At 49.8% G+C, this 25,178-nt stretch overlaps 1 protein-coding gene across 1 annotated transcript in view; it reads right to left on the minus strand.

The window, feature by feature from the left end:
* LOC149325055 (epoxide hydrolase 1-like) overlaps positions 1-25,178 on the minus strand; it is an 82,806-nt gene that overhangs the window by 8,808 nt on the left and 48,820 nt on the right. The window contains exons 4-8 of the mRNA XM_089563687.1: positions 20,038-20,200; positions 13,035-13,167; positions 6,611-6,822; positions 6,170-6,398; positions 3,758-4,091 (exon numbers count right to left, since the gene is read on the minus strand). Of these exons, the coding sequence (XP_089419813.1) occupies positions 3,758-4,091; positions 6,170-6,398; positions 6,611-6,822; positions 13,035-13,167; positions 20,038-20,200 (1,071 nt within the window). The remainder of the gene's footprint in view (positions 1-3,757; positions 4,092-6,169; positions 6,399-6,610; positions 6,823-13,034; positions 13,168-20,037; positions 20,201-25,178) is intronic.

Raw genomic sequence — 25,178 nt, forward strand, 5'->3', positions numbered from 1 at the left:
TAATCTGTCCCGCGAACTTCGCGCGCAGAACTAACAGCTTTTTGTCATCATCATAACGCATGATTACTTTGTCTCACCAAACGTTTTACCCACCCCTTATGTAATTCTCCCGAAAAGGGGTCTTTAAGGAAGTAAAATTGATTGATTGAATGATTGATTGATTGATTGATTGATTGATTGATTGATTGATTGATTGATTGATTGATTGATTGATTGATTGATTGATTGATTGATTGATTGCGTCTAGCCGACGATGATCGTATTTATCTGTCTGACAGATGGCACGTGCAGATGACAATCTTCCTCTGTCAGCATTGCAGCGGCAGCTGCCTGTTGGCTGACCTGCAGTCACACGGGCAGTCTAAATGCGCTTATGCTTAATCGCGGATACCAATTAAACTTAACCGCAGTTATCTAGAATCACGGTTCGCCGTTGTCGAGGCTCGCCACCGTTCCGGGTTGCGGTGCAACGAACGAAGTGACGCGATGATCCGGCTAAACTTCATTGTTCTCATAATAATAAGCCCTGGGATACGGAACAGTGAAAAATGAATCCTCCTCGAGGATCACTGGCCTGTACCGGATTGCTGGTAGGAGTAATAACTGCGATACAAGGTAGTTTTACGTTCACAGCCGCGTAGCAGCTGCTGCCGTTGCAGCGCGAGTGACCCGATCTGCTTGCACGCCAGCTCCGCTACTAAGGCGTCGCTGAAATCGAACGTATATATTTCTTTTAATATGAGACAATTAGGTTGTCATTAAGGCAGCACCATAAGTAGAACATTCATTATAGCGTTGGTCAATTCAAAAGCGCCGTCCACTGTGGCTTCGATACGAAACAAGTTAGGCCTAGCTACGGAGTACAGAGCGCCGTCGTCCGCCGCGCTCGCGGGCGGCACCATTGCGGTAAGCGCGCGGAATCCAGTGCTCCGAGCGTTGTGAACGTGTTACCTAAGTACATCAATGATGCGGCAGGGACCGGACATTTTTCGGCGAAACGGCGGTAAAATGCGTAGCTTGAGCGCCGCGGGACGTTGCTGTTGTACGCTGTTGCTGCGCAATCGGACGAGATCGAAGGCTGCACAAAAGCGCCGTCGCGAAGCACTATACACACTGCCTATTTTGATGCGTTGCTCTTGGAACGTGATTTAGTGCGAAGAAAGTACGTTTTTGAAGCGGGCCAGCTCACCATCTCGGTTAACGACGTAAGCCGAGATCGCCGAGCTCGGTTCGCGATAACGGCGTTTAGCGGCGTAACCGCGGGTAGCACGCCCTTGTGACAAGGGTTGTCTGCCTGCAACTTGTTTGCGTATTCGGTGCTCAAAAATTTTTCGTAAAAAATTTACCCCTCAAAATGATCGCACCACTAAATTTTCGTCCGTTTTTTCAAAAAAAAAGTACGATCATTACGCGAGCAAATAGGGTAGAAACCCATGATGGCGAACACGTACCCACGCAGCTCAAGATTGTTGGTCTGGGCTGCATGACCACATCTGTCAAACATATGCGAAGGATTAGAAGGGATATGGGAGATGCCTTTGTTCTGCAGATCGTGAATGGTGAGTGCTGAAAACCCGCTTGGACCATGCATGTAAAGAACGCTTCTCCCTAGGTCTGCAAGATGAAATCAAACAGGCCAAATCCCAGGTGAAAATCTTAGCCAGTCCAACTGGTTTATGGAACAATTCCCAATTAGTTCCAACAGGGATCAATTCAATTCCCAGTTGATTCCAAGTGCAACAAACTGGGAGTTGTTCCATAAACCATTTGGACTGGTCGAAGTTTTAACCTGGCAAGGGAACACGACATACTGCTTCAGGCATGCTTCCTCAGGCATGTCAGACAGTAAAAAGTTCGATGTGGAACCACACGATTTGCATCAATTTGTCGGCGGGCAGAACGTCGATACCAGCGCAAATCGTCGTCTCTCGACCTGCAGAAGAAAATCTAGCGCTGAACATCAAACGGTAGACCCAACACTCACGTTGTAAGTCGTTTTGAGAATAATTTGACCCTCGCTAGTCTTCCTCACGTAATTGTAGTGCCGTGCATGGCCATCAAATGTCGCTTAAATAGGTTCACGTTCTCAAGTCTATCATGCTACACACACAAAAAAAGTCGCGAGGTCGAGGTATTAAAAGGCTTCTACGCTAGGGCAGAAGTCCCAACAACTGCAGCGACGTTCCTGGCTTCAAAAATTCGTGACCAGATATTCTGGTTTGGTTTGGTTAGGTTTATGGGGTTTAACGTCCCAAAGCGACTAAGGCTATGAGAGACGTCGTAGTGGAGGGCTCCGGAAATTTCGACCAGCTGGGGTTCTTTAACGTGCACTGACATCGCACAGTACACGGGCCTCTAGAATTTCTCCTCCAAAGAAATTCCAGCCGCCGCGGCCGGGATCGAACCCGCGTCTTTCGGGTCAGCAGCCGAGCACCATAACCGCTGAGCCACCGCGGCGGCTGACCAGATATTCTCTTCGCCAAAAAGAAGCTAGACACCGCTCTGCCCAGCAACAGACAGTCGTCATCACCGGGACTCGATGGTGTGACGTATAATGTACTTTCAAACCTTGTGCATTTTGAACATCACATGTCCTGCTGTGAGGTAGCGCTTCCTAACATGTGCGGCACCAGTCATACAGTTCCTCTCCTACAACCTGGGAGGTTTCAACCTTAGATCATACCGCTGAACTGTGCTGGTCATCTGTATCGGCAAACTCATGCAAAGAACAATACTTGCACTAACAATATGGTATGGTACCAAATGCGCCCCGGTATTTTGTCCAGGCTTTGACGCGGCCGTTCATGTATCGACAGTGCGGCAAAGCAGTGCCTATGAAATAACCGGGGCTTTCTTGGCGTTATCAAAGACTGACCCAAAAGCTCTCGCATAAACCCATATCCCGTAGATGAAAAACAGACTAACTGCAACTATCCACACTCATTCTTTTTTCAGGAAAAGAGTTGTCGGGTGCATTCCTGCGGTCGATGCAACAACCCTACTTTGCACTACTCTTGGCATTCCTGTGGTAGTCTCCCTGTACTTGAGAAAGCTAGATAGGCAAACGTCCTAGCTCTCCGAAGTAGTTCCAGCTGCACGGATGTCGTTAGCATTACCGAAGCACCGCTCTAGGCTGGAACTCATTCTCATAGCCCAGGAGCATTCCGTCACTATCCACGTTGCGGTTCACAGACTGAGAGCACAAATTCGACACCAGGCACAAGATTTGTCAAATTCATTGATGCTCATCGCGCCTTTTTGATATAACACATAATAATCACGTCCCGTATGGAGCCTGCATCTGCTTCTTTCTATGGCCGGGATCTCACATAAAGCACATTTATCTCCGTTCACTCGGGCCCAACACCACACCGGAGGCGCCGATGTCACTAACCCAGAACCAACAGTCCTGAACTGCAGCTCCGACTTCCTGCGTACCCCTCGCCTCTTGGTTGGGGTTGCATTTTCGAATCAGTCTTCGTTTCTTCTGCACTATATTGGTTGCAGGTGCTACGAGACGCTATACCACTTACGCTTTGCACCTTGACCGCCTTGAACATCGTCGCTGACCTAGATGGACGTCGTCTCGCGACCAATCATTAATTGAACTGCCACCTGCCAAGGTGGGCAGGTTGTGATGACATCCCAAGGTCACGCGGCCTACGCGGCCTACCTCTCGGCTAAGAGCACACAGAGAGACCGCACATTAGGCGGCTGAACGGAAGATATAGGGCACTAAAAGAAAAGCAGTTCTGACCTGGGTCTCCGGCCTGGGTTCGAAGCGTTGCCCGCCGGCCGGATGGCTAGGGCCGAAGGCGGCCGCGGCGCGGTACAGCTTCTTCCCGACGTCCACGGACGGGAAGGCCGGGAAGGGACCGGGCGCTGAGGCGTTTCGCGCCTCCACCGCAGCCACGAAGCGGCGCACGTCCCGCTCGAGCAGCTCGGGCTCCTCGAAGGCGGCGAAGTGGCCGCCGCGCGGGTGCTGCTCGAAAAGCACCACGTCGTGGTACGTGTGGCCCACGAATGACTTGGGGAAGACGATCAGCTCCTCGGGGAACACCGAGAACCCCGTGGGCACAGTCACGGGCACCCTGCGCGCCGGGCACTCGCTGACCTTTCGCGCTTCTTCAAGGGCATATACAGCCATCATGCGTAGCTTTTCTTTTTCATTGCAGATAAACGATGGTGGGATGGACCCGAAGGAAAACAGCATGCACGCAACTAAAGGGAGCAAGGCATCTAGAAAACAGTTCACGTTACAACACCTGTTCATGTTGGGTCAAGTAGTTGTCTTTGTTAGGTGCAAAGTGAAAGCTGTAGGGATGATGACGAAGTACACGGTTAAAGATAATGGGCAAAGGGCGCGTACAGGGTAAAAAAACGGGCAATATACGGCACAGGATTCAAAAAGCAAAAAATTGTTTACTTTTTAATCGTTTAGGATCCAATGCTCCGGGGCGGGAACCAAAATCAGGCTGCTTCAGGATTAAGAGATGTATACCCAAGATGACTCGCTTCCAGTGTTCAGCAACTCTGAATATGTTTTTTTAGCGAATCTCCGTATCAGTTCAGATGTCGTTAACTTTGCGAGCAGCCTCACTGATGTCCTAGGGTACATGCATAACGAAGGCGCGCCTGGCATAAAAGCACAACGGCCTATGACAACGCTGTGTCAGCTCTGGGGCTGAGCCATCACGCGTATCGCCAATGAATTTTTCTTTGCAGAGCAGGTTAATAGCCGCAGTAACTTGTTTGCCAAGAACAGAGTAACTACTGCTTGGTGCATCTGTGCAGTCCGCAATGATTCTTTTCCTGAACTGACCAAAGGTATGATCAGCATCCTTGCTTGATGCATCTGTCCAGTGTTGAATTTGTTGCAGGCGACACTAAAGTAAACTCAAGGCACTAAAGTAAACACTAAAGTAAACTATCCTCTGTGAGTCGCAAAAGCTATCCATTGGTCAATCGCAGATAATATCTCAAGTAAGCATTTCTCAAAAATCAATAAAAAGCCACTCATGGCGCACTTCTGAGCTGACTAAATGACTACCTGACTTGGAAACCAGCATGAAAAACATAAACATTTAAATCATGTCTCGAATTTATAGACTCTAGCAGCAGCCTAAAATCAGGACACCTGCTTCATCAGGATGCCCGTTTCGACGATGGAGGCGTAGTAACCTCATATTCTATGGCCTCTCTAATAATGTTGCTCTTAACATTCTGCTGAATGAGAAGAAACGACTACCCGAATGTATTCCGACATTTCTCCTATAAAAATCGACGCTGCTTGCACCATGAAAAGGTCCGGTTGTCGATTTGGCAAAGTAGAACAAACATCTTTACTGAAGCCACATCTTTACTGAAGCCACTTTGGCCACATCTTTACAGATGTGGCCAAAGAGCGCTATCAAACTTAAACACCGTCATCATTATTATCATCAGCCTGACTACGCCCACTGCAGGGCAGTGGCCTCCCCCATGTATCTCCAATTAACCCTGTCCTTCGCCAGTTGAAGCCACCGTATTCCCGCAAATTTCTTAATCTCATCCGCCCGCCTAACTTTCTGCCGCCCCCTGCTACGCTTGCCTTCTCTTGGATTCCACTCCGTTACCCTTAAGGACCAGCGGTTATCTTGCCTTCGCATTACATGCCCTGCCGAAGCCCACTTCTTCCTCTTGATTTCGACTAGGATGTCATTAACGCGCGTTTGTTCTCTCACCCACTCCGCCCGTTTCCGATCTCTTAACGTTACAGCTATCACTTTTCTTTCCCTAGCTCGCTGCATTGTCCTTAACTTAAGCTGAACCCCCTTTGTTAGCCTCCATGTTTCTGCCCCATAGGTGAGTACCGGTAAGATACAGCTGTTTTATACTTTTCGCTTGTATTCATTTTCCGGACATGGGCCAGATAATTATATATTTTTTAGTTCCCTGCCCATAGCAAAGATAATCTGAATGAGGTAAACTCTTAAAAAGTATAAAAATGCAGGAATGGGACTGTCAAGCGTCTCCCTGAAAGTCTGCTTACAGTAGACCGAGACAACGCGTGTGAAGGCGAGCAAGGCAGCGGTTGGCTGCTAAATATGCTCTAATTTGCCCATGGCGCGGCATGATTGGAAGGATACCACAGGGATCGTGCACTGTGGGGGAAATTTGTGGAACGTACCTGGTGGGACGTCCCATGCCGGCGTTGAAGTTCTCCTTGTAGAAGCGCATGCTGGAGCCGATGCTGTCGGTGAGCCAGTAGAGCATCACGTTGGTGAGCAGTTCGTCGTAGGTGTACTTCTCGGCCAGACCGCCGTCCTCGCGATGCACGTTGGCGGCGCGCGTCCACGTGGAGAACTTCTCCAACAGGTAGGCGGCCAGGCCCGCCGGGGAGTTGAGCAGCGCCAGACCTGCGCACGCGTGCCTCAGGATATCGCGACATCACGCAGCCTGTGCGAGTCTCGGTGTGAACCTAACGCGGCATTGGAAGACAAGTGGATCTCAAGGAAAGCCTACGTTTGCTAGCGCCTATTTTTCCAAGGAGTGAAACACTCAAGCAGAATTTTCTTTTCTGCCTGGAACAATCTTCTTTTCAGGCCTCTTCTGGGAGGCATATACGCACCGATGGTGTCCGGCTTGGTTCCCTGCAGGTGCATGTATCCGCTCTCGCGCAGCAGCTGCCGCAGCTTGGGCCACACGGGCAGCACGTGGGCGGCCTCCAGCTTCTCACCCTCAGCCAGCACCAGCTGGGGGAAGAAGGAGCCCACGAGCAGCTTGAGCCCCACCAGAGGGCTCATCTCCACCTCCATCATGTTCATGTGAGCGCCCAGAACTCTGCATGGAAGAAGGCGCTCCATCGCTCAGCGGGGAACTCGCAGAAAAAGATCTCCAACTCCTTCCCGAACCTCCACTTTAAGCACATCTTCCCTGCCCCTCTCACTACCAGTCTTGCAACAATACCACTCCGTGTGGGAGAAGCGCCCAAACTCCCACTCTGTCCACCTCTAGCGCGACCGATCAGCCGCAACTGATCGGCCAATAAAAGTTCCAGCAGTCCTACCACCTGTTCCGATTTCTCGCGTTGCCGGGCAATGAAGGTACCGCATGGCTGCCGTGGCGAGAACAGTGAGCAACAACTTTTGCAGGGAACTTGCTGAAAGCGACGCCCTTCTTATGCCACTAAGCTATGCTCTAGGACCTGCATAGAAGTGCTGCTTAAAGGAGCTGCGAAGATTGCTTTTGCCTGCTCGAAGCTAGCTGTGCCAAGTACGTAGGAGCTTAAGTTACCACTAATAAAAAAATTGGCGGGGGCTTAGCTTTGGTTAAGCCTGGTTGGTTGCGAAAGCAGTGAAAAGAACGCGGCGCACCGTGCCATGCGGCCGCCGTTACACGACGAGCCGACTTGCTAGACAGTCTCTCGCTCCTGGTATGACGTCATGCTGTGACGTCACTAGGCACGGCATGACGTCAGGGGTCATTCTAAAGGTCAAACATGCCAAGTGGCCGCCGCTACGCGAAAGGCCGTTCTTGGGAGTAGCATTGCTTTCGCAATAAAAATTAGACGGGACATTTAAAGGGACCCTGAAAAGCTCTTTGCCAAGGTTAGCAAAAGCGCACGAGAGATCGGCATTCCATCACTTGTCACCGCACCGCAAAAATTGTTACGCGAACTTCATCAACACCGAAGATATTGCCGATTAAAAATGATGTTCCTCCTCTCCCCCACATACTACCCTCAACTCATACACGCGGGGCTCGCTCCGAAAAAAAAAAAAGAAAAGACGGGCCGATGCTCCGCCCATGCGTACGTCAAGCAATGGCGCTCTGCTTGTTTACTTCCGGTGCTCGCAGACAAATGTGCGAAAAGTGAGTGCGATTCACTGCGGTGCGCTGTTGCGAACGGCGTCGCAACGTCCGATCGCAGCTCGTCGCTTGCGTGCAACTTGCTAGATGTCAACGACGAGCCGCGCGCGGCAAACGCAACGACGGGAAGCGGGAGCCAAAGCGAGCGCGGAGAGCGGCAGCGTCGTGATGACGTACAGCGCGCTCCTCAGGGCGCTCGGGGCCGAGCCACGCCGGGCCGGCCTGCCAGCCTTGATGCCGGCCGCCGGCGACTGAAAACTGCTGTAGTATTGTTTGTTTCGCGTTTATAGCAAGCCCTGGGATAGATGCATGTCAAAAATGCATCCTTTCTGACGCTCGTTGCAAATTTCATCCATAGCCGCTTTGGTGCTACTGCGGCGCATCGCCTGCCGCCTGCTAGCTCCGTTGCTAAAGGCGTCGTGGAAATCGAATATACCTTCTATTATGGGACTAGTTCGCAGTAAAGCGATGTGAAGAGTAGGCCTTTTGCTATAGCGCAGGCGACTTCCGAAGCGCCGCCAGCCGCGGTTTCGATGCGAAACCAGTTAGGCCTAGCGACGACTAGGGCAGCCTGGGACCAGCGCGCAGTTCGTCGCCCGGCGTTGCCGCAGTCGGTGTCGTTGCCGAATGATGCACTTTTGAACAGACATGTTGTCGTTGCTAGAATTTAGGAAGCATCATCTCTGGTAGAATGGCTGTTTTGTATTTCCTTGTGCGAACGTCAAGTACGCCGCATGCCGGCCGGCCGACCAGCCTGGATTACGTCTGCTGGCGTCATAAAAAATGAGCTAAAGAGTGTTCGTGATGTAAATAATAAGTCTTGGGACAAGAAATGTGAAAAATGTGTCATTTTTGAGGATCGCTGACCAATACTGAGCTGCTGGTGCAGGTAACAACTGTGATACGAGAAAATTTCTGGCCACACCCGCCTTGCAGCTGCCGCTGGCACGACATTGGGGTCCGGCTCGCCTGGCGCCCGCTATCTCCGCCGCTGAAAACGCCACGGAAATTGACCGTACTATTATTTTATTGTGAAATGATGCTGCTGACAGTAAAGCGATGTGTAGAGTAGACCTTTTATTATAGCGCAGGCGACTTCCGAAGCGCCGGCCGCTGCGGCTTCGACGCGAAACGAGCTCTAGGCCTAGCGACGACCACGGCAGCCAGGCAGCAGCAGAGCTCGTCGCTCGGAGAGCCCGCGAACGGTGCCGTTGCCGAAAGCTCCCAGCATAAGCAGGCATGCTTTGTCACTGCTCGAGTATAGCTGACAGTCTTTCTGATGACGATCGGTGCGGCGCGCCGGCCAAGTTTTCGCACGTGTCTCCTGCTTGCTGCTCGAACGGCATGGATCCGGAGCTCGAAGCGCGGCTGAGTGCAGCCACTGCTGAGATGGGCTTCGAGCCTTTCAGTACACGCCATACCGAGACCCACAGGGCGACGGCAGCAGCGACTCGTCGGCGCAGCTAGGAAACTCGCAAATGCGGGCGCAAAGATTTGACGATAACACATGCTTTTGTGAACAGACGGATTTCCTTCTGCACCGAAAGTACTACATTAATTTCAAGAAATGCGCTGGATTCTTACCTCTGTATACGTGTTTTAAAAAATAATAAGCAATCAATAAAATAGTATTTCAAGCAGCATCAGTGTTCAGTTTCAAATGAATTATTGCAAAACTTGCGCGTGACGTCATTGGGCAGAGCCAATGATAAGGGTCGCTCAGTCCATGGCCAAGGCTGCCCAGTTTACGTCATGTGGTAGGGGCGGCTAAAAACGTGCGGTGAGGTGTCGCCCTAATCGGCTGTGAGCGGCAAGTTTTAAAAATTGTTTGTAAATTATTGGTTCCACGCGCAGCTTTCTGAATCAGACTAGAATACTCGCAGAGACCACCTCTACAGAGTTGTTGCAATAAATATGATTGAAGAAACCATTTCAGGGTCCCTTTAAGCTCTGCTTTAAGCGCATGACGCGATAGTGTAATGGGTTAATTCTCATAATGAATGAGGTCAATCTCTACTTCACATTCATAGATACCTAGGAGTCCCTTCCTGGCGCAGTGGTGCAGCGGTTGAGCGGTGCGATACTGCCCTGGGATGGCAGGTGCTTTCAGCGCCGCTGAGTCAGCGGTTGGCCTTGTGCAACCCAGGTTGCTCTTACCAAGCGACCAATCATTAATTTAACTGCCACCTGCTACGGTGGACAGTTTGCTCACTATCCTGTCCGTAGGTTATGAAGACGTCGCAAGGCGCATGGCCTAGGTGGCCCACAGGCTGAAACATTATTACTAGCGCTACTGGGTTTATTTTTGATAAATATAGAAGAGATGATTAACCATCTGTGCTAAGGAAAGAGCACAACGTATGCACTATAGAATCCCGAAGGAAAGTTAGTCGCCTCATCTTGTTAGATGAGGCGACTCCAAGGAAAAATAAAAATGAATTTGTCTAAATGCACCAAACTAATAAAAGCCAACAGCCACCGAAACCAAGGAGCATAGGGGATGTTTTTTTTTTAATTTGCAATTTTTCATTAATGGGATATTAGTAAAAGATGGAGGTGCTGCCCCCCCCCGGTTCCCCCCCCCCCGGTACCCCGTGGTTGGCTTCCCCGCGATGCATCCTCGCTAACATAGTTAGTTACTTTAACTAACAAGAGAGGGCGCCAGCATCGCAGTGATACGAGCGCCACAGATGTCGAGATTGCTGCACGCGCGCGCAAGAAACGGCCTTCTTCGACGTGTCGGGACCGCGCTCCGCTCATCGCCGATGGGACGAAGCCTTGTGGGGTGGAACGTTCTCCCGCATCTCGTCTCGTCCGGCCGCGGAGAATCCCTTGCCTAGCGTGGGCGAACATTCGCTCGTAACCGTGCTGGTGAGTCGGACGTACTCGATTCCTCAGAGTATTGTGTTGCTAGCTGGCGTTATTGTTGTTGTAGCAATAAATGCCTTGTTTTTGTCAGCCACCGTGCCGTTTCTTTGCTCCCTCAGAGCAACGCCCGTCGTGGTCGGCGTGCGCTCGGTAGCGCGCACGATCACGGGGTGGGGTCCCAACGGTTTTGCATTGTTTCAGCCGCGCTTAACCGGGGAGAAGGTATTTATCTCCCCCTATTACAACAGCACAAAGCAGAAGAAAAAACAAACCCATGCCGCCGGTGGCATCCGAACCCACGGCCTCCGAATTACGCGTTCGGTGTTTTACCAACTGCGCTATGGAGACGGTAGTCGAATCTGCTGCTTGCGGGGGTAGTAATGTGTAGTGTAAGCGAACCTTGAGAATGTTCACCAGCGCCGCCCTCATTCATAAGGGGACCAGCGCGGCGCTGGTTCGCTTACTCTACACATTAATACCCCCCCAAGCAGCAGATTCGGCTACCGCCTCCGTAGCGCAGTTGGTAGAGCACCGGACGCGTAATTTGGAGGTCGTGGGCTCGGATTTCTTTTTTCTTCTGCTTTCATCAATTTCCCATTGATGAAAAACAACAAAATAAAAAAATCCCCTATGCTCCTCGGTTTCGGTGCCTGTTGGCTTCCTTCATAAATGCGTCAAGCTCATTGTACGAGGCAGACGAGACACGCGCAGGAACACTCACATGTGCGGACGTGTTGTCATTTTCTTTTTGTGTTGTCCTCGTAGCGCCGAAGTATCTTCAGAACACTCACTGGCACCCATTTTCGCCCGCACCAACACATTTAAATATAGCTCCATACTCCAGACCAAATGAAATGCCCTACCTTCTCACATTTTTCCGTCAAGTAATATTGCAACAGCATTGCAACGTCACCTCCTTGTTTCAGGAGTTTTAGTTCTGTAGACGATGTCTGTCTTCGTTAATTTTCTTTTTGCCTTTTTTTCCCCTTTGTTGTCTGCATACGCTTGTCATTTTTTGTTCAACTGCGCCCCTCCTGCTAGGAGCATGCATGAACTGCAGTATTTAAGGTAAATAAATAAATGGAAACACAGGGAACAGCGAGAAGATACCGACGGTACAGAAGCTAGATATAACTCATCAAGTCGCTAGACATCAACTGATGTGTATAGTAGGATACAACTTAAAAAAAAAACAGAAGTTGCTAACACTGGGCCGCGGTCCACGGCGTCTTGTATCACTCCGCTGGCCAACCGCAACTGTAAACGAAATCACCTTTTTAATGTTTGACTATATCAAACAATCCGTGTATAAAAATTCTAGACCTCATAATCATTTTCTTGTGGTAAGCATCTTTTTTTCAAGAAATGCTTCGGCGCGGCAGACAAGGACAAAACGTAGAATAACACCACAGAGCGCCAACTAACAACTGATTTTATTGGAACCCGCGTCAACGAATATATGCTTTGCGCTCATCAATGACAAAAAAAAGAAAAAAAAGAAAAGAAAAGAAAAAAAAGATAACATGCAGTGAAGACAGCATTAGGCAAAAAATGATCAGCACCCATGGCACGTGTGGCACACGCGTACATCGTCATGCCCCAAATCTAATCATTCTGATAGGAATTCTAATTCTCTCTTGAGAAGCGCCACTGATGGATTGCTCACGTGATGAGCTTAAAGCATATATTCGTTGACGCGGGTTCCAATAAAATCAGTTGTTAGTTGGCGCTCTGTGGTGTTATTCTACGTTTTGTCCTTGTCTGCCGCGCCGAAGCATTTCTTGAAATATGTATGACCAACTGGACTACAAAACAACCCTTCTAAGCATCCTGTTTAAGTAACAAGAAACGTTTAAGCAGCGGACTACTTTTTCGTCGTGGAGAAATTCTGTGCGCGGAGGCTGAGTGTGGGCGGAACTTCACTGCAGGCTTAAGTTGTATCCGACTATAGCGTGTGTCCCGTGGGTATCTTTTCGCTGTCCCTTGTGTTTTTTAGCGCTGCTAACCATCTTCGGCTAGCGAATCAAAAGCACCAACTAGCCCGTCTTTTTCCGTTAAAGAGGCCCACCTGCCTCCTAGGTTGCTCTCTGGGGACCCTGAGCCATGCCAGTGATTTTTCGCTCACCACGCTGACACAGCATTTTCTGGTGAACGGGGCCTTTAACGCCACTGCATTAATGACGCGTTGAGGACGTAGCGAAGCGATACAGCGCCCCAAGGTGTTCAGTGCTGAAAGCTTCAGGCGACAACAGCCATGTCCGCTGGCACTCCAGCGGTACCACACGCCTCTCGAACCTGCATGCAAAAGTACTCACCGGTGAGGGTAATAGGTGGCCATCAGCCTGGCAATCATTGCCCCCCAGTCACCTCCCTGCACGTAGAACTTGTTCCTCCCTAGCCTGTCCATGAGCTTGACGAATACGCGTGCTGCCTCCAGCCCGTTGAACCCTGCAGCGATCACAGGGGAGCTTCACTGGGGCAGTGCTCTGCGTCTACAGCACGTTGCGTAAACACATTATTCCGCTCACGGTATACCACTCCGTGTGCCGGGCGCCCTGCCAAGACACCATAATTTTGTAGCTTGAGCTACATTGCTCACATTCTCGCCATTTCGCGTGCTCTCTTGCTCGACCACACTGCGCATGCGCGAGGAGCAAGTGACGTCACTACACACAGCTGGCGTGCCTCGCCGCGCGCGCTCGCCGCTGCGGGCTACTGCGCATGCGCGAGGGGATTGCGCCGCTTGTACAAATGTGGCGGGATACACAGCTACTGAGCTGTGTTCCATGGAGGAAAAACACCAACGGCAATGAACACAATGAACGCCGATGGCCTATGGCTTCAGCGCCGCGTTTATGGCACAACCTTGCATTGCACTGACCCAGGGAGCCATTATGCGCACTTCCTTTGCTTAAAATTATCGGAGAGTAAAACGTGGTCAACGCCAATGAACACAACGGACGCCGACGGCCTATAGCTTCCCCAGCGAGGAGAACAGGAGAAACCATAAGAAATAAATACGCTTCACAACTGATAATGCACATTGTCTCGTCTTTACTTTAGCATAGTTACACCTACCGGAATTGCAAGGTTTAACAGAGAGGAAACCAATCTAATAACAACAAACTTAACCAATATATACCAGTACCTCACGCTACGTATATCCTCGCATACAAGAGCTAAGCCACTGCCAATTTTTTCCCCTTTCTAATCCCCTCATAACCGGAGACTGACAAGAGCAGTGTGGGTGAGGGAGCGCGAGTTAATGACATCGCAGCTGACATGAACAAGAAATGGCCGTGGGCAGCTCTCTTCACGCCATTCAACGAATTCTGTTGATTTATGCAGTTCCAGCGACTAACTCATTTAGTCAGGGGTTGACACCTCGAAATATGCGACAAGTCGGTGCATGCGTGCCAGCTTCTCCCACAGCATGTCTGGTAAAGGTGCATCCTCACCCCAACATACAATAAAGATTTCAGTAAGGCTGCTTTCCCTGCGAAGAATCTTATTCTCAGCCAGTCGTGGCCGACTCCCGCACGTTGTAAATTCTTTTTATCCCGATCTCTTAACGTGCGTCCATGCTCCCCTGCGCGGCTATTAATGCAGCGCCCAGTTTGGCAAATGTAGTCTTTTCTCCTGTCAGTGAACTTTCATAAACCGTTCCATTCGCGCATCTCACATAGGGCTTGCCATGCTTTTTGGTGCACTCATTCTGCCTGGTTTTCTCCTTTGCTGTGAGAGAACACAGCTGGCCCAGCTGCGCAGGTGCTGAGAACTTCATCAGTACTCGGTACTTATTGCCTATTTTCTTCAAGTTGCGCACTGCTACCTTATGCGTGTAAGCTACTACCGCAGGTGTCGCACCTTCATTTCGAGCCCTTCTGCGCGTTTTTCCTTTCACCTTCTGGAGGAGGGTTTCACTCACCGCCGCTAGGACCATTCAGGATCTTGGTTCTTGGAGAGAGAGAGAGAGAGAAAAACTTTAATTGAAGAGGAATTCGGGGCAGGACCCCACTGCACTCAAATATTTATGTTCCTAAGGTCCTTGGTTAAATAGCCAGATCTATGTGCCTGCTTTTGGGGCAAAAAAAAACAACTTTCATGACGTTTAAAGTATCAGACTAACCAGCCTGACAACTATTGCTAAAGATTTACTAGTGTTGTATTATTTCTGTGCATTACTTGTGACCTACTGAAATGCCTTTTCGCTGTGCTTTCTTGCATTTGTTTCGTTTGGATTTCTCCACCTGAATAGGCCAAACATTTTAGGTCTGCAGTACCTTGAAGTAAATAAGTAAGGCCTGCTTTGTTTTTGATTGACTCCTGGTGTACCGTTAGCCACTCATTTAGACAACGGCCCGTTTGGCCTGTGTAAACTTCGTATACAACTCTAAATAAGTACTTGATGAAAGGAATGGCATGACGCTTCACACACTCCGGAACACTCTTCTCTCCGGACATGATTCATGGGCACAGGGAGACTGACTTTCACGGGGCACAAAACACTAAAAGGAAAAATCTCAGTTTTCCAAGCACTGAATTATAAAATAGAAAATTAGGCAGTGGCTTAGCTCTGGTTAAGCCTGGATATACAAGGGAAAACCTGCAGTTGTGCTTGGTTTGACGTCATGGCTGTCGCAGTTGGCGCACAATGCACTGGGAGCACCACGATAACGGTGGAGGCGTTCGGCCGTCCACACACTGCCTGTATGGAGGCGGAGGAGGTTTGGTTTGGTTTATTGGGGTTTAACGTCCCAAAGCAACTCAGACTATGAGGAACGCCGTAGTGAAGGGCTCCGCAATTTTCGATCACCTAGGGTTCTTTAACGTGCACCGACATCGCACAGCACAGGGGCCTCTAGAATTTCGCCTTCATCGAAATTCAGCCGCCGCGGTCGGGATCGAACCCGCGTCTTTCGGGTCAGCAGCCGAGCAGTCACCGCAGCAGGGGAAGGTGGAGGAGACGCTCACGCGCCGCCTGTGGTAAATACGGTGCTGTCTTAGAAGGTTGCTTGAGAGACATACTGTGGTGTCCATTCCCTTTGGGTGTACCCCAAGATATGAGAGACAGGCATTTCCTATCCTTAAAACCAATTTTCCTTTCATTTCATTTTCCTTAAGGCAAAAATTGGAAAATTGGTTTTTGAGGAAAGGAAACGGCCCAGTATCTGTCTCACATATATTGGTGGACACCTGAACCGCGTGGTAAGGGAGGAACGTAGGAGTGGAAGAAGAAAGAGACAAAGAGGTGCAGTAGTGGAGTTCTCCGGAATAATTTCGGCCACCTGGGGATCTTTAACGTGCACTGGCATCGCACAGTACACGCCTCTTCCGTTTCGCCTCCATCGAAACGCGGCCGCCGTGGTCGGATTCGAGCCCGGGTACTCCTGCTCGGTAGACAAGCGCCTTACCACTGATCGACCGGCCCTTATGGCGCGGTTCGATCACCCGAGTAGTAGGTGATGTTGCTCTCTTCCAGCTGAGTTGTTCCTGATTCTCTGTTCTAATAGAGAACACACTGTCCAGTTCGTGGTGGCATGCGTTAGACTGCACACCAAATAAAAAAAATTCAGGGGGCACTTTGTTTACCTAAAGTGCGGTGAGGCAAAAGCCTTAAGCGCGGTGTTGCTCCTTGTGTCAGAGATGTGTAGTTAAGATGTCAAGTTTCGCGTCCAAGAGTGGAACGCAACAGCGCCTTGCAATGCTGCCAGAGAGTCCACAGAACGCCATCGCCCGTTCAGCTCTACGCCTTGCTCGTAAATTTGTCTTTGAGGAAAAGAAATGTGTCTGTCTCACATATCTCAGTGGACACCTGAACTTCGCCGTAAGGGAAGGAAGGAGGATGGGAGTGAACGAAGAGACCGTATTTACTAGACGCCCCTTTGTTCATTCCAAACTATCGAGCTGGCATGGCGGAAGGCAATAAAGACAAAAAAAAAGAGCTGGCATGGCGGAGTGGTAGCGTGCTCATCTTAGAGTGCCTAGATGCCAGCGCCGCCGTTCAGTGTGGAGACAACATCGCCGGCGCCGCCATATTGAATCACATGGGATCAGCTGCTCTAGCGTGTGTAACGGCGCCACTCTTACTCTCGGCGGGCGTGAGTGTGCTTTTGACTAGAAGTCTTTTTCATCAACATCGCACTGCGTATCTGTAAACCTCATAATAGCCATTTTAACATCCGAGGGTCGAAGGCGTAATTGCATGACTTAATTTTACAGCCCCAGGTGGTCGAGGTTGAACATTTACTGTTCCGTCTGTTGGTTTGAAAAACGCGCTGATATTTTAAAGATCAGTTGCCGGGCAGGTGCCGCTGCTCCATGCGGATAGAATAAATTGCTGCCTCTGTTTTTTTCACGATATTTTGGATTTTAATTCGCACGTTCTGTTAACGCCCGCGTGCCGTCAGCCGCCCGAGCACTGCGGCTGGTTTCGCTATCGTCGCGCGGGCTGTTTCCGTTCCTTTTGCTCGCAAAAACCGGTGTCTGTCTTCTTTCTAATCTTTCAAAGGGTAACTGCGAGTTGCTCGCCCGTTTATTGCTCACAAGGGCGCAATTACATATGCTTATGGGGTGGTCGCTGGTATATACAAATGATGCCGCCGTATACCGACGTTGCCACTGCTCCTGCGTTTTCTTTCTCGAGGCCAAAGAAAACGAATCGCCCCTCGTTGGCGATAGCATGAAGGATTACTGAAAGTTTCTCACTCGTTTCTTTTTTATGAGGGGTGCACAACCACCGAATGTTCTTGCGTGCGCTCGCATGCACACTTCGCTTGCGCCCTGGACATACGCACCGGTTGCTCTCCCGCGATTCCTCAGTTTGTGAAACACAATTTTACGCATATTTTTTCATATTTTTTTGTTCAAGCCAATCGGTATTCATTAATAAACCATGCAAGTAAACCTGTTCAAAAAAAGGGTGGATTTTAGTCATTAAAAAACTGCAGTAATTCTGAAAATTTTAAATTCGAAATCGAATTAATCGACATTAAAAAGTCACGCTTTTCGAAAAAAATCGACCATAGAGGGTTTTGTTAAAAAAAAACGCGGTTTTAGCGTTGGCTATCAGTGTATATACCTATTCTGTCTACAAAATTGTGTGCAGATGGATTAGGCTGTTAGAAAAACAACTCCTACCTAAAAGTTGATCTTTAATACTGATGAAGACAAATATGTACCATAGCTTTTCAGCCTACCCTCTTACAGAGGTTACAGAGAACAAAACAAAAGACAATGCAAATTATTCATTTAATGCCAACTGTAATTGTAGGTCATGAAAAAAACACGAACTAACTACAGTATAAGTAAGCAAGACATTGGGGCAGAAAAGTGGGGCATGTACCGTGGGGTGCAACCTTAAAGGAAAACATAAAAATAAAGCATGAAAAAGGTTCAAACCACGAAATAAGTTAACAAGACCTAGGGGAAAAATGTTCTTGTGCCCAGTGTGGTGTAACCTTCGCCGTAAACATGAAAACAAAGTATGAAAAAAAAGATGCAAACCACGAAATAGCAGAACGAGACAGAGTGATAAAAAGCACAGTGAGGTGTAACATTTAAAGCAATGTACTCCAGGGCTGATCCCGCTTTACTTGAGCTTCCCATTTTTTCCTTCGCTCGGAGTCTCGGGGGAAGCGAAAACAGCGTAGACCTTTACGCGTTGACCCGGCGCACATTAGAACACAACAGCCCGTCATGCTGCCTCGGTGGACCTGAGAAGATCCTCAATCACGCGGTAGAGCACTGTCAAACAAATAAAGCCACCGGCGATCGTCCGCAGCCACTGGGCCTCGAAAAACGGAAGCTCAGCTGCTTGCACTAAGCAACGGCGACCAGCCCGACCGACCGCTGTGATTCAACATGGCGCCGCAGGGAGAGAGAGGCGGCGTTGGAGCGGTCAAAGGATGGCACCACCCTGAACGGCGGCGCTGGCATCGAGGCACCCTAGCTCATCTCGCACTCCGAAGACCCTGGTTCGATTCCCGAACTCGACCAATTTTCTATTGGGTTTTATTTATTTATCGGGTCTTCTTGTCGTGACGTCACGCGGTCACGTGGTAGCGCGCCGCAGCTCCGCCGGAGCGAAGGATGAACCTTCATCGATGGCAGAAAAGTGCAAGCAGTATTGCTTTCGCAATAAAATTGGCTATGGCTTAGCTAAGATTAAGCCTGGATATGTCGAAGCGAAAAGCTGCGGCAAGGCGGAGGAGGAGCCGCGCGTGTAGAGAATACAGTGCTGTCTTAGAAGGTTGTGCATTCCTCTCGGGTGTACACCAAGATGTGAGAGACAGGCATTTGCTTTCCTTAAAAACAATTTTCATTTTTATTTCATTTTCCTTAACGCCGTTACGGCGTGGTTTGGGTATCCACCGAGATATGGGAGAGGCAGGAGTCGTTTCCTCTCCTTAAAACCAATTCTCTTTTCTTTTTCCTTTCCTTACGACGCGGTTCGGGTGTCCACCAAGATATGAGAGGTTCCTCACGCACTGCTTGTCTGTTTTTATTTTTTATTTGTGCAGCGTGTGACGTCACTCCTTTCGGGTGTACACCAAGATATGAGAGACAGGCATTTCCTTTCCTTAAAACCAATTTTCATTTCATTTCATTTTTCTTAAGGCTCTTACGGGCGCGGTTCAAGGTATCCACCGAGATATGAGAGAGACAGGCGTCGTTTCCTTTCCTTAAAACCAATTTTCTTTTCATTTTCCTTCCCTTACGGCGCGGTTCTGGTGTCCACCATGACGTCACGCAGTTCGCGCATGCGCACCTGTGGCTTTTTCTGACGACGGGGCCCACGCGAAGCGCGGTGTTGACTAGCCTAGTGAAGCTTGTCGCTTCAAAATTTCCGTGCTTTCTGTGTTCTGAAACCTTTACTAGGCACCGTCACATTGGGAGGAAAACGGAACACCAGACGCAGTCTTCGCTGTGAGCAGAAAAGGCCACGAAATAGCACCATTTAAGTGCGTGTACGGCGCGACTACTGCAAACGCTGCGGTTCTGAATATGTCGCCACTGCCGCCGCCACCACGCGCAGAAAAGGCCTCCAGGGACGCATAAATGATCAATAATGGGCTTAGGCCTCACGCTGCAGTCGACGACGACGTGTTGGGGTCCACAAACCGAGTGAGTGTACATGGCGTGAGTGGGAATGACTAGCCTGGGAGAACAACTAGTGCTACTACTGCGGCCCAGACAAGACTCTTGGAATGCTGGCTGACCAGAACTAAGCACTTGAAGCTAGTTCCCTGTCGGGGTCGCTCTTTAACATTCCCCTTTCGTAGGAAACCTTATAGCGAGCGGCAGTGAACAGCGTACCTTGTCGGTGCGGCGCCTCGGAGAAGCCATATCCCGGGATAGAGGGGCAGACGACCTCGAAGGCGATTCCTTCCTTCGGCTGCGTCAGCTGTCCGGCGATCTTGAGGAACTCGACCACCGAACCCGGCCATCCGTGGATCAGCACCAGCGTGTACACCTTGGTCTGCGCGCGAGAAAGTTTCAGCTGCCGTCCCCGCTACAGGCGTCTGTGATGCCCCTTAATTGCTTTTCTAAAACGTTCATCAGCCTCTCATCAGCCCTGCCTTACTATTCCGAGGTAAGAAATCTTGCATGGAGCAAACATGAGATGCCCCTGCACTGAACCGATACTGGACCAAAGAAGTGCAGAATAGTGAAGGCCTGGGCCAGCTGGCACACACTGGATGAGGAAATCGGTTTCTTCATCCAGCACTAACCAACTAGCCCAGTCGCGACTTTTCAGTATTCTGCCATGCTGGCCAACTTAGGTGGGGGCCAGTACCGTCTCTCAAAGCTGATCAATCAATGTTAGGAAAGCAACGCACAGAGGTACATTGGAGAGGATTGAGCAAACTGTAAGGAACAGAGGAAGCGTAAAGGCGGCACAGAGAAAATTATGCACCGGCCAGAAATCACATTTAGGCCAGAGTCCGTGGTTTCGGTGAGGCTGGAATAAAAATTTTTGAACAACCCTCCCAGCCACAGGCGACACAACGGAGTTGCTTCGAGGGGTAGATAACAAACGGTAGTTTGAGTGGCAGTAACGGCTTGAGGTGGCTATAGTAGTAGTTATGAAATCCTATAAGAAATAAAAAGCCTGGAACCGGTATGAGAATCCTGCCGAGACGGAAGAGATGAAGAAGGGGAAGGAAAGGGAAAAGAAATAATGACTATTTTTACGCTATCTGTCACTACATTTCGCAACACATGCAGCAGGAGTAATAGTTTTTCTCCGCAACAACCCGCATCCGCAAACTATTACTGCCTACTGTTAAAGCCCCTCAATAAACTAAAAGTAACGACATCTCGTCCCTCCTCCTCCAATGCCGACGCTCGTTCTCTCGGCTCTTCCCGGGCGCCGACGGTGGCGGCACCTAGGCCGGATAAAGCTAGCAGACGCTCCCAACGCTCGCCCTTTGGCGTGCATTTTCTGCCTTGGCTTCGCTCGAAATGAGATCAAGGCTTGAAAGGTTAAAGAATTAGTCACTCAGATAACTGCCCCGAGCAACGTTGGATTCATTTATCGAAACTGCGATTGATTTTATTCGGTGTGGAGGTGCCGTGCGCGGCCCAGGATATCCTCAGAGTGTTGTTTCTCAATACTCGCGCTTTGGCGCGCAGTGGACCGCGCGCTCGAATCAATTTCTTGCATTTTCTGCCTTCGATTCAGCCGCAATGCGATCATGGTATGGGAGACCAAAAAATTATAGGTATACTAAAACAACTGCCCCGATGATACAACTGCACTGTTTTATCGGAACTGCGATCGCTTTGATTGCGGTGCGCACGGTGGAAATAGCATGCGCGAGCGAGCTCGCGGCACAGCAGTGAACATCCTCGTAATATTGTTTTCGACCGGCGTCTTTTGCCCAATCTTAATCAAAAATTAACTCCGCCTAGAGGAAGTGGTACGACATAAGAATAGACGTGCGGCCTAGGCTATATATGAATGGTTGGCAGTGTAATGCTGCCATAATATATTCTTCGCTCAGAAGCGCGTTTTCTCGTGCAATCGGCTATGCGTAGGTTCCTACTCACCTCAGTTTAAGTTTTTTTTTAGTTCAGGAAAGCTTATCGGTTATTTCGGAGTTACTATATCTCGGACACCTCGCAGGCTAACGTTAAAAGGAACCGACTGACGGTAGTCTCTTACTGTTTGTTCGTAAATACCTAGGAGAATACGGTGCCATAGTTTCACACTGTAACACGGTTGTGACCAGAAGAATTCTGATGTACGGTTAATTGTGTGGGTTGGGTAAAAGCAATCAAAAAAGGCTTTTAACTGCTGCATCGTGCGCAGCTACAGCGCTGCACGACTCACTAGAATGTTGTTTGTTTAAGTGATTGTCATATTGGGTCAGCATACGCAATAATGGCTAATAAGAGGACATTTTCTTCAATCGTGTATTTGCCTTGCACAATGCGCAGCAGTCTGAGCTGCCGCAGTTCATTAATCGCTCGGTCGAAGCAGCGCGAAAAAAATTCGAGCTGAAAAACAGAACCTTTAATTAACTCAGTCCTGTTCGAAGCGAAATGTTGTTCGTTTAGGAAGTTTCTTCACGCGAAAATTGAAAACACACAAAAAAAATTGTATGCAACTATGTTTGACAGAGGTCCTCGCTTGCATTCTCAAGTATTATCCACGCAGATATTGAGCATTCAAAATATAGTTCGGTTAACATTACTGGGCACTGTAACAACCGATTTTGGTATGAACCCTGCCAGAACAAATACGGTCAGCAGTGCGCGCAACATGAGTGCCAGATCTGCACCACGAGCAACATGAACAGCGGGGGCTTCAACAGCGAGAACACTCCCTTGGTATCAAGTCCGTGAACGAAGGAGTCCAACTGCAACAAAACAAATACGTCCAGCGATGCGCGCAACATGAAAGCTAGACCTGCACCGCGAGCAGCGTAAACAGCAGAGTTTAAACAACATTAAGAGCAAGTTTCGAGTCGAGCCCGCGGATGAGTCCGACTTCAACCACGAATGTGCCACGTAACGCGCGCTACATCAAAGCTATGCCTGCAGAGCCTAGCAGAGCCAGTAGCGTGAAGGCAGGGCTAGGACAACGAAAAGCAAGGCTTTCGTAGCCCGTGAGCGAACGAATCCATCTAAAACTATGCCCGACGGCATTAACTGCGAAGAAAGACTGCAGTCGCTCGCGCTTGATACCAAATCTTCTGAAAAAAAAAAAAAAAAACGCGACTGACAACTGAAGAACGGCAATCGCATCGTAAAGATGGCGATCCAGCTCATTATCAATGCTTTCCCGGCCGATCCTATGCAGCCAAACCTTTCGGCGAGCCGCATTGCTTTTTGCGGACGGAATGACGAAAAACCTTTCCCACTGCCTCCTCGGCTGTTGCACCCGCAAGCGCAACAAAAGCTCGGCGTCGCAGCGCGAACACACCATCAAAGCTGGGAAAACGCTCCCGCCAAAACTGTGTTGCACCAAACGGAAACGCAGCCCCCGGCAATGGCACCGTCGTCTGCTGCGGAGCCAAAAAGCGCGCGCTAACACGTGACCATGGCGCCTCAGCCAATGAGAGGCTCGATTATCCGGCGGAGCGCTAGGAGAGGAGGAGTGTCGGAAAGCTGAAAGCTTTTCGTTACTTTTGTTTCATTGAGGGGCTTTACCAACCGTAGCTTGGCATTATCGGCAGGCCCGATGCGTTTCTGCAAATTGCAGACAGGCACTGCAGCGAGTCTTCCGCCGCCTGCTTTCAGAGCGCTAGCATTAAAACCCACCTGCTGGGAATTCTGTGCGGCGTTGGTCTTGAAGCCTTTGAGAGCGCGGGAGCAGAAAAAAAAAAAAAGCTTAGCGGGATTCAAACCGCGGCAGCAGATCAACTTCGCTTGCCGCTCCATTCGGCCATCGCTGTGGTCTTTCTGCCCGCGTGATAAAGTGCCAGCCTCTCACGCTGTGTTTTGGATAATGTCTTCATCAACTTCCGTCCATGCGCGAAGCAATCCAAACACGCGGACACTTGGACGCGCGATCCAAGGTTCGAAAGCGTGGCTGGTTTTTGAAGTATACGTTTGATGGTTACTGCACATCTCATTCGAAAAAACTGGACACCATCCCCAGTGATTTCAAATAATTGGTTAACATGCAGAGAAATCATGTACCGAGCTTAAATTGTCGACGTTAATCAATTCAGTTTGTCAACACAAATTGCTCAGGAAATCGGACTTCTTGCATTCTCCTCGGCATCAATCGCACTGATCGCCTGTTGGCGATCCGTAGTCCTACGGCGACATCTTCGAGAACATGACCACCAGTGGCACGGTCATGCCCTGTCTTCCCCAACATTGGCACGAACGTTGTTCAACGGTGGCCAACCAGGAACAATGGCACACCATTATTGCACACAACATGGTATACGCTGGCGAATATTGTACGTACAGTTACGATAGCTAGCCAGAGTGGCATACTACATGGCAGACGTTGGTCAATGTCATCATGCCAGTTTTAGACCTGTGAACATCAGACATACCTTGGGTATAAGGTGGTCGGTATTGTCCTGCCAGTTGGGATGGCTTCCCAACAATATATCACACTGGGCTGCGCTGCCCAATATTACCCCACCGGTTGCGATGGGTAGCCAATGTAGCACACATCTTGGGATGCGCTGGTCAATGTTGTCCCACCAGTAACGATCGCTTATAAATCAGTATATCCTGGCATGTGCTGGCTACCTCCGTTCTTTAGAGCATGTTCGATTTTATCCATGTTAAATTTCCTTATGTCGGCTAACTTTCGCTTATTTATTAACATTGACAGCTCTGCCAGTTCTATTCTGTCCAACACGGTCCGCTAAAGGTGTCTGATGTGTACCGTGTTACCGGTAGCGGAGTACCGGCAGCACGCGCGCCGTCAGTGCGGATGCGCATATCGCTTTCAGGGCTCCAGATGACGCGAGGTACCCGGCAGCTCCGCGCGCGCCTACCGCATGGGCACCGATCAGCACGTGCGGATGGGCGGTGAGCAGGCTCCCGGTACTCCGATAATGGTAACATTGTATTAGACATTAGACACCTTTAGCATACCGTGTGCCATGTTACCGTTAACGTTACCGGAGTACCGGGATCCCGCCCACCGCTGGTGAGCACGTGCTGATTGGTCCCGATGCTGCAGGCGCAACATTTGCGCATGCGTATTGGCTGCGCGCGGGCTCCCGGTACTCCAGTACCGGTAACGGTAACACGGTGCACGGTATGCTAAAGGTGTCTAATAGGCACCTTTAGCAAACCGTGTACCATGTTACCGGTACTGGAGTAATCTTGGCGGCTCCAGGTACCCGGCAGCTGCGCGCGTGCCCGCAGCATCGGGACCAATCAGCGTGCGCTCACCGCCGGTGGGCGGGCTGTCGTTACTGCGGTAACGGTGGCACGATACACGGTATGCTAACGGTGGGTTCAGACGAGAGGACGGG

The sequence above is a fragment of the Amblyomma mixtum genome, chromosome 10 (genome assembly GCF_055824585.1).
Source record: "Amblyomma mixtum isolate Tamu chromosome 10, ASM5582458v1, whole genome shotgun sequence".
Classification (NCBI taxonomy): domain Eukaryota; kingdom Metazoa; phylum Arthropoda; class Arachnida; order Ixodida; family Ixodidae; genus Amblyomma; species Amblyomma mixtum.